The sequence below is a fragment of the Ornithorhynchus anatinus genome, chromosome 2, assembly GCF_004115215.2.
Source record: "Ornithorhynchus anatinus isolate Pmale09 chromosome 2, mOrnAna1.pri.v4, whole genome shotgun sequence".
In the NCBI taxonomy this organism is placed as follows: domain Eukaryota; kingdom Metazoa; phylum Chordata; class Mammalia; order Monotremata; family Ornithorhynchidae; genus Ornithorhynchus; species Ornithorhynchus anatinus.
Genome location: NC_041729.1, coordinates 22,247,876 through 22,261,203, shown reverse-complemented (window position 1 = coordinate 22,261,203; position 13,328 = coordinate 22,247,876). Strand labels below are relative to the sequence as shown.

Sequence of the window (13,328 nt, the reverse complement as noted above, 5' to 3'; positions counted from 1 at the left end):
ACGTCGATCATGATTTCTTACGGTGGTTCAGACGCGAACTCCGACCCGAGGTCCCCCTGGACCCCTGAGGCCCCTGGACTGAGTCCCCTGAGACCCCTGGACCCCTCTGGACTGGAAGCCCATTGTGGGCAGGGATTCTCTCTTTATTGCTGAATTGTACTTTCCAGGCGCTTAGTACAGTGCTCTGCACACAGTAAGCGCTCAATAAATATGATTGAAGTAATGAACGAATAGTTGGCTATGTACAGTGCTCTGCACTTAGTAAGGGGTCACTACATGGGATTCACTGAATATTTATTTTGTTAATGAGGTGTCTATCTCCATGATTCTATTTATCTTGATGATATTGTCTAGTTTTCTTTTGTTCTGTTGTGCTTTGCTGTCTGTCTCCCCTGTTTAGACTGTGAGCCCGTCATTGGGCAGGGATGGTCTCTCTTTATTGCTGAATTGTACTTTCCAGGCGCTTAGTCCAATGGTTTGCACAGAGTGAGCACTCAGTAAATACGACTGAGTGAAAGAATGAACAAATAGTTGGCTATGTACAGTGCTCTACACATAGTAAGGGGTCACTAGATGCGATTCACTGAATATGTTGTTTATTCCCCTATTTATTTTGTTAATGAGGTGTCTATCTCCATGATTCTATTTATCTGGATGATGTTGTCTAGTTTTGTTTTGTTCTGTTGTGCTTTGCGGTCTGTCTCCCCTGTTTAGACTGTGAGCCCGTCATTGGGCAGGAATGGTCTCTATCTGTTGCCAAATTGTCCATTCCAAGCGCTTAGTACAGTGCTCCGCTCAGAGTAAGCCCTCAAGAAATACGACAATGAATGAATGAATAAATGAATGAATGAAGAGTTGGCTATGTACAGCGCTCTGCACACAGTAAGGGGGTCACTAAATGCGACTGAATGAGTGATTAAATGCGACTGACTGAAGAGACACAGCGTGGCTCAGTGGAAAGAGGCCGGGCTTGGGAGCCAGAGGTCATGGGTTCGAATTCCGGCTCTGCCACCTGTCAGCTCTGTGACTGTGGGCAAGTCACTTCACTTCTCTGGGTCTCAGTTCCCGCATCTGTAAAATGAGGATGAAGACTGTGAGCTTCACGGGGGACAACCTGATGCCCCTGGATCTCCCCCAGCGTTTAGAACAGTGCTCTGCACATAGTAAGTGCTTACCAAAGAAGCAGCGTGGCTCAGTGGAAAGAGCCTGGGCTTGGGAGTTAGAGGTCATGGGTTTGAATCCCGGCTCTGCCACTTGTCAGCTGTGTGACTGTGGGCAAATCACTTCACTTCTCTGTGCCTCAGTGACCTCATCTGGAAAATGTGCTCTGCACATAGGAAGCGCTTAACAAATACCAACATTATTATTAGTATTATTCTCTAGGCCTCAGTTCCTTCATCTGTAAAATGGGGATGAAGACTGTGAGCCTCACATGGAACAACCTGATGCCCCTGGATCTACTCCAGGACTTAGAACAGTGCTCTGCATATCGTAAGCACTTAACAAATATCAACCTCATTATTATTATTATTATTATTTTGCTCTAGGCCTCAGTTCCCTCATCTGTAAAATGGGGATGAAGACTGTGAGCCTCACGTGGGCCGACCTGATGACCCTTTATCTCCCCCAGCGCTTAGAACAGTGCTCTGCGCATAGTAAGCGCTTAATAAATACCAACGTCATTATTATTATTCTCTGGGCCTCAGTTCCCTCATCTGCAAAATGGGGATTCATTCATTCATTCAATAGTATTTATTGAGCGCTTCCTATGTGCAGAGCACTGTACTAAGCGCTTATGAAGCCTGTGAGCCTCAGGTGGGACAACCTGATAACCCTGGATCTCCCCCAGCGCTTAGAACAGTGCTCTGCACATAGGAAGCGCTTAATAAATACCAACATTATTATTATTATTCTGACGGGCTGAGCCCAGTGAGGGAGAAGGCCTACAGCCGGGATCCCCCGAGGCCGAGACGCCGACGGACGCGCGCCCTCCCACCCGTCACGTGACTTCCGGGGGCGCCCCGGCCCCCTCCCGCACGTCGCACCCGCCGCTCCGGGCACCGTATTTGTCCCCCGCATCCCGTTTCCCCGCCTCCCGAGACCCCGCAGCCCAACGGTTTGTACGGCCCGAGGAGGTCCGGCCCGAAGAGGCCCGGCCCGGAACCCTTTTCAGCGGGTCGCCTCTTCCGGCCGGACGCTTTTGTCGGTGCGCCTCCCTCTCCATCCCCGTGCGCGCGCGCGAGGGCGGGAAGGAAGGAGCGGCTTCCGGCGCGCGGGGCAGGCTGGGAGCGGGAAGGCCGCCATTCCGCCTCACGCCGTCCACCTACAGCCGTCGGAGCCGCGCAGGTCGGTGACGGGGCCGAGGCCCGGGGCCCGGGGCCCGAGGGGGGGGCTCGACGTCCCTGCAGACCCGCCTCCCCTCACGGGAGTCTTCGCTGACCCCATTGGGCCGCCAAATCCCCGGGCTCCATCCTCCTGATTCATCCAGCCTTCAGGCCAGCAGGGTTAGGGGCCCGCCATTCTCATCAGCAGGGTGATGGGCATTACGGTCATAGCCTCAGTACTGGGGGTAGTAGAGTCATAGCGGCAGTATTCATGGGCATTATAGGCATACCAGTATTATGTGCGTTATGTTCATATCGTCAGTATTATGGCCATTATTTTCTGATCGTCAGTATTATGGGCATCCTATTCATATCGTCAGTATTATGGGCATCCTATTCATATCATCAGTATTATGGGCATCCTATTCATATCGTCAGTACTATGGGCATCCTATTCTGATCGTCAGTATTATGGGCATTATTTTCTGATCGTCAGTATTATGGGCATCATATTCTGATCGTCAGTATTATGGGCATTATTTTCTGATCGTCAGTATTATGGGCATCCTATTCATATCGTCAGTATTATGGGCATCCTATTCATATCATCAGTATTATGGGCATCCTATTCTGATCGTCAGTACTATGGGCATCCTATTCTGATCGTCAGTATTATGGGCATTATTTTCTGATCGTCAGTATTATGGGCATCATATTCTGATCGTCAGTATTATGGGCATTATTTTCTGATCGTCAGTATTATGGGCATTATATTTATATCATTATTATGGGCATTATATTCATACCGTCAGTATTATGTGCGTTATATTCATATCGTCAATATTATGGGCATTATATTCATATCGTCAGTATTATGGGCATTATGTTCATATCCTCTGTATTATGGGCATTATATTCATATCCTCGGTATTATGAGCAGTATATTCATATCATCAGTATTATGTGCGTTATATTCATATCACCAATATTATGGGTGTTATATTCATCTCGTCAGTATTATGTGCATTATATTCATATCGTCAGTATTATGTGCATTGTATTCATGCCATCAGAATTATGTGCATTATATTAATATCAGTATTATGGGGCGTATTTAACTTAACTTAAGTGACTTGCCCACAGTCACACAGCTAACAAGTGGCAGGGTGGGATTGGAACCCGTGGCCTCAATCCATTATGTGCCTTATTTATCATAATAATATTGGCATTAAGCGCTTACTCTGTGTCAAACAGTGTTCTAAGCGCTGGGAGCATACGAGGTGATCAGGTGGGCCCATGTGGGGCTCACAGTCTTCCTCCCCATTTTACAGTTGAGGGAACTGAGGCCCAGAGAAGTCAAGTGACTTCTTAGAGAAGCAGCGTGGTTCAGTGGAAAGAGGCCGGGCTTGATCAGAGGTCATGGATTCTCATCCCAGCTTCACCACTTGTCAGCTGTGTGACTCTGGGCAATTCACTTCACTTCTCTGTGCCTCAGTTCCCTCATCTGTTAAAATGAGGATGAAGACTGTGAGCCCCACATGGGACAATCTGATTACCTTGTATCTACCCAGCGCTTAGAAAAGTGCTTGGCACATAGTAAGCGCTTAACAAATACCAAAATAAATAATGTGACTTGCCCAAAGTCACAGCTGACAAGCGGCGCAACTGGGATTTGAACCCACGACCTCTGAGTCCCCAGTCTGGGCTCTTTCCCCTGAGCCACACTGCTTCTCTTTAACCAGTATTACATACGTTATGTGCATTATTTATAATAATAATGATATTGGCATTTGTTAAGCACTTACTTTGTGCCAAGTACTGTTCTAAGTACTGAGGGGGGATACAAGGTCATCAGGATGTCCCACGTGGGGCTCACAGTTTTCATCTCCATGTTACAGATGAGGGAACCGAGGCACGGAGAAGTGAAGTGACTTGCCCAAAGTCACGCAGCTGGCAAACAGCAGAGCTGGGTTTAGAACCCATGACCTCTGACTCCCAAGCCTGGGCTTTTGGTATTGTTAAGCACTTACTTTGTGCCAAGCACTGTTCTAAATACTGAGGGGGGATACAAGGTCATCAGGTTGTCCCACGTGGAGCTCACAGTCTTCATCCCCTTTTGACAGATGAGGGAACTGAGGCCCAGAGAAATGAAGTGACTTGCCCAAGGTCACACAGCTGACAAGCGGCCGAGCTGGGATTAGAACTCACAACCTCTGACTCCTAAACCCGGCTCTTTCCACTGAGCCACGCTGTTTCTCCAGTAATTCTGGTATTTGAGCGCTTGCTATGTGCCAAGCACTGTTCTAAGCACTGGGGGAGATACAAGGTAATCAGGTCATCCCACGTGGGGCTCACAGTCTTCATACCCATTTCACGGGTGAGGTCACTGAGACACAGAGAAGTGAAGTGACTTGCCTAGGGTCACACAGCCGACAAGTGGAGGAGCTGGGATTAGAACCCATGACCTCTGACTCCCAAGCTTGTGCTGTTTCCACTAAGCCATGCTGCTTCTCTGTGTGCTTCTCTATTTACTATGTGCATTATGATTCATTTATCCAATCATATTTATTGAGCACTTACTCTGTGCAGAACGCTTGGACTGAGGGCTTGGAAAGGCCAGTTCAACAGAGACAATGCCCCTCCCCTCAGCACTGTGCATATTTGTATATCTTATTTATGACTCTGTTTTGTTAATAATGTTGGTATTTGTTAAGCACTTACTATGTGCAGAGCACTGTTCTAAGCGCTGGGGGAGATACAGGGTAATCAGGTTGTCCCACGTGAGGCTCACAGTCTTAATCCCCATGTTACAAATGAGGGAACTGAGACACAGAGAAGTGAAGTGACTTGCCCACAGTCACACAGCTGACACGTGACAGAGCTGGGATTCGAGTCCGTGTCCTCTGGCTCCCAAGCTGTATATCTCCTTGATTCTATTTATCTTAATAATAATTACGGTATTTGTTAAGCGCTTCTCTTCTAAGCGCTGGAATGGATGCAAGGTCATCAGGTTGCCCCCCGCGGGGCTGGCGGTCTTCATCTCCATTTTAAAGATGAGGGGACTGAGGCACAGAGAAGTGAAGCGACTTGCCCAAGGTCACACAGCAGACAAATGGCAGCGCCGGGATTAGAACTCGCGTCCTCTGACTCCCAAGCCCGGGTTCCTGCTGCGAAGCCACACTGCTTCCGGACTGCTCTGTGACTTGGGACAAGTCGGTTCATTTCTCTGGGCCTCAGTCACCTCATCTGTAAAATGGAGGTTGAGTCTGTGAGCCCCATGTGGGATCATCTGATCACCTTGTATCTACCCCAGCGCTTAGAACAGTGCTTGGCACAGAGTAAGTGCTTAACAAATGCCATCATCATTATTATTATTATTTTGTATCTACCCTAGTACTTAGAACAGTGCTTGGCACAGAGTAAGTGCTTAACAAATGCCACCTTCATTATTATTATTACTTTGTATCTACTCTAGCACTAAGACCAGTACGTCGTGCATAGTAAGAGCTTAACAAATGCCATCATTATTGTAGTTATTACTTTGTATCTACCCCTCTGCTTAGAACAGTGCTTGGCACTTAGTATGCGCTTAGCGAATATCATCAGTATTATTATTATTGTTATCATCTCCCCTGCCCCGCCATCGACCCCGGCCCACACCTTACTTTCCATTTATTCAGTTCATTCAATTCAGTCGTATATATTGAGCGCTTACTGTGTGCAGAGCACTATACCAAGCGCATGGAAAGTACAGTTCAGCCACAGAGAGTGACAATCCCTGCCCACAACGGGCTCAGAGTCTAGAAACAGGGAGACAGACATTAAAACAAGTAAACAGATAAATACCTGTAAACTACCTCTGGCCTGGAACGCCCTCCCTCCTCAAATCCTCCAAACAATCACGCTTCCCCTCTTCAAAGCCCTACTGAAACCCAAACTTAGCCCCCCTTTTCCTCAGCTCCCCCTCACCCCGACTCGATCTCTTTGCTCTACCCCCTCCCCCCCACAGCACTTGTGTACGCGTGTTCATATCTATAATTCTATGTATTTATATTAATGTCTGTTGGCTTCTTTTGGTGTGCACGTATTTATAATCTATTTATATTGCTGCCTGTTTACTTGTTGTGATGTCCGTCTCCCCCGCTTCTAGACTGAAAGCCCGGTCTGGGCAGGGGTTGTCTGTCTTTGTTGCTCAAGAAATAATTTAGCGCTCAATAAATACGAAGGAGTGAATAAGTGAATGAGGCTGTAAATTTTTTCCCTCTTTGTGCTTAGCAGCCACCTCCAAGATGTCCATCGGAGTACCGATTAAAGTCCTGCACGAGGCAGAGGGTCACATCGTCACATGTGAAACGAACACCGGTGAAGTGTACAGGGGCAAGCTCATCGAGGCCGAGGATAATATGAATTGCCAGGTAGGAGGGTCGTGCGGTTGCTCTGGAAATTCTTCTTGCGGCGGGCGTCAGCGTCAGCTGGTGTATGGGTGGGAAGGAGGGAGACTTTAGGTTTCTTGTTCGTCTCATTGCTTTGTAATCCCTCAAACCCCTCCCATCCCTTCACTGGGTGTCCCACAAAAAGGGGGGATTTAGGAGCATTTGAAATCTACTTAAGGGATTTGGAGCTTGGGAAGGGTCTGCTTTGCATCTCTCCAATAAAGGAGGGAGGTCAGGACGGTCTAGAAGCAGTAGGCTGTGAGCAGCGTGGCTCAGTGGAAAGAGCTCGGGCTTGGGAGTCAGAGGTCGTGGGTTCCAATCCCGGCTCTGCCGCTTGTCAGCTGGGTGACCTTGGGCAAGTCGCTTCACTTCTCTGGGCCTCAGTTACCTCATCTGGAATATGGAGATGAAGACCGTGAGCCCCACCTGATTACCTTGTATCTATCCCAGTGCTTAGGACAGTACTTGGCACATAGTAAGTGCTTAACAAATACCAACATTATTATTATTACAAGAGTAAGAGAACGGTTTAGGGAAAGCATTGCTGTAATTTGTGCTACATCCCCAATTTGGCCCCGTATTTTCAAAGGTAGGTTGTGACTTAACTAAGAGCCTCCATTCGTTCAGTCGTATTTATTGAGTGCTAACTGTGTGCAGAGCATTGTACCAGGCGCTTAGAAGGGGCAATACAGCAATGAAGAGAGAAAATCCCTGCCCTCACTGGGTTTACAGTCCAAGTTTGGGGATAGTCCTAAGTGTGATCTGAATGGGCAGGCCTACAGGGGACCTGTTGGCCTAAGCACACCTTTATTGCTAATAGCATGTTCATCCCAAGGTTCCAAATAAAAACTGCCTGGCGCGCTCGGTAAATTGCAGTGAATGACATTTGGTTATTAACTCCTTTTCAGCCTTTAATCAGTTGAGTCCAGTGGGAATAAGGGCTGCTTCTAAAATCATCATCTCAGCATTCTGTAGTCGGTGATTTTATTTTTCAAAGTTGCTAATGCTAAGAGGGAGGGCACTGGAAACCGGTCCATTTCATTCCCACCCCCATCACACCACTGCTGGAAGCGACAACGAAAAGCCAAAGGGACTGTAAATAATAATAATGTTGGTATTTGTTAAGCGCTTACTATGTGCCAAGCACTGTTCTAAGCGCTGGGGAAGATACAAGGTCATAAGGTTGTCCCACGTAGGGCTCACAGTCTTCAGCCCCCTTTTACAAATGAGGTAACTGAGGCCCAGAGAAGTTAAGTGATTTGCCCAAGGTCACACAGCTGACAAGTGGCAGAGCAGGGATTAGAACCCATGACCTCTGGCTCCCAAGCCCGGGCTCCTTCCACTGAGTGCAAGCTCCCTGTGGGCAGGGAACATGTTTACCAACTCTGTTACATTATACACTCCCAAGCGCTTAGTAAATATGACTGACAAGGGGAACACTTTGGATCGGGAACTGCAGCTAGAGTGAGTTCTGAGCCTAAGCAACCGAAGGCTGGGCAGGCTACAGTTGGGTGCTAATTTCACTCGTCCGATTTTTAGCGTCAAACGGGGAGCAGAAAAAGCAGGTTGAGTATTGTTAGAGGCACAGGGATGAAACCTAAAAGGAGGAGCAGGGAATTGACCGAGCGAGAAGAAGTTGCATGAGAATTGACAAATGTCAGAAGGAAGAAGGTGGAGGGGTATTTCTCTTCAAGGGGAGAGATGGGAGTTCTCTGGTTTAAACGGTTGAGATGAATACTTGTATTGAACGAATGGTCTTTTCGGTGGCCTGTTCCTTGTGTCTTCCCTGTCCCTCAGCCACAGCCTGTCGATACTTAGGACCTTAAACGTGACGACCTTGGCAGCTCTAGCTGTAGAATTGGCCTAAGGAAGCTCTTCCTGGGCAGTGCCCCTCCCATTATTCAGGTAGCTCCTGAAATCCCACCTCTTTCAGGAAGCCTTCCTGGCAAAGTGACAATTTCTTCAACTTGCCTCCCGAGGATTTCTCTTCCCGTCACTACCTTCTAAAATGTAAATATCCCCTTGATGACATATAATTAAACTGAATTAATTTGCATGTGTATCTTTTAAAACCCCTTCTCACATCATTGTTGTTCCGTAGATTGAAAGAAAATCACAATGTCCGCTTTGTTTAGAACAACGGAGTATTGGGTGAAAATAAGCTATTTAAATGACTTTGTTAGTGATGAAAGTCGGACCGTCCTAGTCAGGAGTGCTGTTTCCATATTTAACTTCTAGAGTCCCACCCCATTACATTGTAATAATAATAATATTTGTGGTGCTTGAGTGCTTATTCTAAGCCAAGCACTGTTAGTAAATGCTGGGGGAGATGCACAATAACTAGGTTGGACATAATCACCGTTCTTCATGGGGCTCACAGTCTTAAATAGGGAGGAGAACAGGTATCGAATCCCCATTTTGCAGATAAGGAAACTGAGGCACGGAGGTGTTACGTGAGTTGCCCAAGCTCACACAGCAGGCAAATGGTAGAGGTGGAATTAGAATCTAGGTCTTACGGCTCCCAAATGTATCTTGTAAAGGAAACCATTTTCAGATTAGGGAACTGGGGGTGACAAAAAGTCATACAGACATTCTGTTGCAACATGGTAGTTATGCTCTCAAAAACTCTCATATCCCCTACCCCTCAATCCTCCCCCCCCACATAAAAAATCATGTCAGCCATTGTTTCAGAGGTAAATACTTTGACTTCTGTGGCCCTGAGTGAAATTCAAGAAAGTTGTAAAAAAAAAAAAAGCCTCCTAACTTGTTTTATTCCTTCCTGGTTATCATTAGCAGCTCAATTGATTTTTAAGCAGTTTCAGTTGGTTCCTTTTGCCGTTCCTTTTAACACTGGGTAACATTCTTCTAAAGACCCATGGTAAGGAAATTGTGAGCACAGTTATCAAAATCTACTGAGCACCTCTGTTATTCAGAGTGCGGTACAGAAGCACTGTTTGTTCCGACACCGTGGCATGCTGTATCCAAACATGCCTAATCATTCCCTAATTCTCAGCCTGTTCATTTTTTCCCCCAAGCACTAGTATTTTAGTATTGGTATTTTAGCATTGTGCTTCCTAGGTGACTAAAGAACTTCACAGGAATGAAATACAGGTGTCCTTGTTGATCTTTGATTTAATTGTTGTCTCTTTTGTGAGAGTTGCAGTTGTGTATTATTATATTCCTTAATTCGATGAGTGATTCAAAGCAGTTTCTGAAAAAATCTAATCAGTATTTGCACAGAAAAACCCAGTTTTTGCAACCTTGGAAAGCTGATGATAGATTTCAGGAGCATAAACCTCTGAAGGTAAAACTCATTTTGTAACAGAAACCTCATTAGAGTATTAATGGCATTTATTGAGTGCCCATTTGATGCAGTGCACTTTACTTGACTCTTTGCCTTTTTTTTAAATGTTATTTGTTCATCACTCACTATATGCCAAGCACTGTACTGAGTCCTGGGGTAGATACAAGCTAATTGGATGGACACGGTCTCTGTCAGTCAGTCATATTTATTGAGTACTTACTATGTGCAGAGGAGTGTACTAAGTGCTTGGGAGAGTAAAATATAACAATAAAGTCTTGATCCTCATTTTACAAATGAGGTGACAGACACAGAGAAGTGAAGTGACTTGCCCAAGGTCACACAGCAGACAAAGCGGCAGAGCCAGGATTAGAATCCATATCCTCTGACTCTCAGGTCTGTGCTCTATCCACTAGGCCACATTGCTGTTCTGGGTAAATGTGTTCTGCCCACAAGGAGATTGATTACACTCTAACGGGGGAGATATACATAAATATAATTACAGCTGTAGTGCTCAAAATAAGTAAATTGAGGAGACATGAGTGCATAAGAGCTAAGGATGGTATATAAGCACCTTCTGAGCAGGAAACGTATTTTCAAAAGCCTATAATAATGAGCTCTCCTGGGTGTGTAATATGGTTCTCTGCACATAGTAAGCACTCAATAAGAGCTAAGAGTGTTAAGAGCTAGAATGAGTTCATTAATGCTTATTATTTGTAATGACCGAGTTTTTGCATTTTACACTGTGTATTTTGAGCATTAACCGATGGGTTTTCTCTCTCAGATGTCGAACATAACCGTAACGTATAGAGATGGTCGAGTAGCACAGTTGGAGCAAGTATATATTAGAGGCAGCAAGATCCGATTCCTCATCTTGCCAGACATGTTAAAAAATGCTCCCATGTTGAAGAGTATGAAAAATAAGAATCAAGGCTCGGGAGCTGGACGAGGGAAAGCGGCGATTCTCAAAGCCCAAGGTGGGTATTCCCTGTGTCCAGTTGAAGATTCTGAGACTCTTTATTTGCCTGATGCAGTAAATTGGAGCTGTTTTTCCTAAGTTGTGTCCCGGTACCGTGAGCACTGACTGATTCGTCGACTGACGAGTTGAGATGGTCATGTTGCACTCAACCTAAGAAATTTTCCCTCGCAGTCCTACCCTTCTCCCTTTTCTCCTTCCCCCTTTTCCACCTGACATCAAGTAAATGTTTAGTCAAGCCATCAAAAGGGACTTCTTAGAGGGACTGGCAGCCCAGTGAACAGACATATTTGACCAAATTTTGATAAAATGAAAGATTTCTCTCCCCCCCCCCCCCCCCAACTTCCAATCATCATGCCAGTTCTCGTGGTTTTACATTGTTACGTTTGATATTCTGAGGAGCCCAATCTATTCCTTGGACCACTAGGAGGCATAAGCCTTCTGTCTAGACAAATGCACCAAAAAAGTGAATTTTCTAATTGATCCTCTCTTAGTTTGAAAGAGTCATTATGACTTCAGTGGATGTGTCAGAGTTATTTGCAGGAAGTCAATCCCCAGGACCTGGCTGGCACCTCAGGATGGGGGTGTGAGGGAGGTGGACCAGCCAGCCCTGGGGATAGGAACCCTTCTCACCAGCTCCCACCCGACACCTTAGCAGCTATTTAAGGAACTGTTCCTTATGTGCTTCTCGCTCCGTGGAAGGGAAGAGAGGAGTTGCTCATGCTCTCAGCATGCGATTTTCCATACTGGGCGGCTTCCCGGGAGCCCAGATGAGGAGCTCTGGTAAACTGGTGGAACTGGGACTGGGATCCCCAGGCAGAGAGAATGAGTGAAGTGGGGGGTTTGCCCAGCTCTTGGGAAAATCTGGCTCAGCGTCTAGCATAGGATCCTACGGTAACGAAGCCCGTGGTATAAGTCGGGTTGTCTTACAGTGGGAGTTCTCTCGGAAATTAGAATCCCTGGACTCGGAGATGGGAATTTGAGGTCCAGAGGCTGGATCTGCGGGGTTTGGGAAGTTAAAACGTGTCGGACGAAGCACATCCCTGGATCATTAATGGCTTTTCTGGGGAGTGAAAGCGTTCTAGACTGCTCTGTTTATAACTGGAGTCCTGAATAAGATAGGCTTACCACTTCAAATTTAAGTGACACTTAAATCTCACTGACCAAAGAATCGGACACAAGCCTGTCCGTGGCTTAGATGGTCACCGTCAGTTGATATGCTTTCGTCCAGAGCAAGAAAGCAAGTGGTATTGACCCCTGGGTCCTTTCAAAACCCAACGCTGTTTTTGGAATATAAATTCCCTCTGAAGGGGATGCAGCTTCTCAACCTTGAGGGGGACGTTTTATGTGCTTAATGATTTCTGTCCAGAAGGAGTTTTCTTGTCTTCGATTTGTGTTCTGTCTTTTTTAATCACATTGGGTTTGGCCCTGAAACTTGTGAACCCATTAGTGTGAATGTGAATTCCTAATGGAAAGATGCCACAGCATGTGACCTTTCTGATTTTTTTTCCACTTAATTTTGCTTTGTTTTTGTGACTTCTTTTCTAGTGGCAGCAAGGGGAAGAGGACGAGGCATGGGACGTGGAAATATTTTCCAGAAACGAAGATAATGGATTGCCGTTAGGAACTTTTTTCTCTTTTAGGATTTCTGTGCTAAGTTTCATTTGATGACCTCTTTCTGTTCGGTGAACAGTACTTTTAAATAAATTTGTTTTTGAGAAAATAAGGAACACACATACTTCGTTTCTTTTTGAAGGAGGCATAGTGTATAGTTGTAACATCTTCAGAAAATACTTCGCATAGGTAGACCAAAATATTGATCTTACTTTGATTTGGGATAATGACAGTATTTAAACACTTACTGTGTGTCAAGCACTGTTCTAAGCACAAGGGTAGATATAAATTCCATTGGCACAGTCCTGGTCCCACATGGGAATCACAGTCCTTCAGGCTTTTTTTCAGTCGAGGTCGAATTGAGTTGGAAGATATCTACCAGGTATACACAGACCTTTTAAAGTATTTTTTAAGCATGTTTTTCACTCTCTGGCCACACACCAGTTAGGACTGGAAGGGAGGTTCTCTGTCCTTCACCGTTACTCTGTAGCGGTAACACCTGGGGAGTTGGCCATGGTTTTTTGTTTGTTTTTTTAAATGGCATTTGTTAAGCTCCTTTTATGTGCCAGGCACTGTACTGAGCGCTGGGGTAGATACAAGTTCAATCGTATTTATTGAGCGTTTTCTGTGTGCGTTACAATCTAATCAAGTTAGACTCAGTCAGACCCACATGCGGCTCA

At 45.8% G+C, this 13,328-nt stretch overlaps 1 protein-coding gene across 3 annotated transcripts; it reads left to right on the top strand.

Annotated features, from left to right (window-relative positions):
• Positions 1 to 2,243: 2,243 nt before the first annotated feature.
• On the top strand, positions 2,244 to 12,768 carry SNRPD3 (small nuclear ribonucleoprotein D3 polypeptide). Of its 3 annotated transcripts, none has more exons than XM_001509851.5 (4): positions 2,244 to 2,346; positions 6,600 to 6,739; positions 10,843 to 11,035; positions 12,583 to 12,768. In XM_001509851.5, exons 2-4 carry the CDS (start codon positions 6,614 to 6,616, stop codon positions 12,642 to 12,644), a joined length of 381 nt encoding a protein of 126 aa, XP_001509901.1. In that variant the 5' UTR covers positions 2,244 to 2,346; positions 6,600 to 6,613; the 3' UTR covers positions 12,645 to 12,768. The 3 variants fall into 3 exon arrangements, with proteins under 3 accessions (XP_001509901.1, XP_007664651.1, XP_028914548.1); XM_007666461.3 differs by having other exon boundaries at positions 2,255 to 2,346; positions 6,603 to 6,739; XM_029058715.2 differs by lacking the exons at positions 2,244 to 2,346; positions 6,600 to 6,739 and adding an exon at positions 9,933 to 10,061.
• The last annotated feature ends 560 nt before the right edge of the window (positions 12,769 to 13,328 follow it).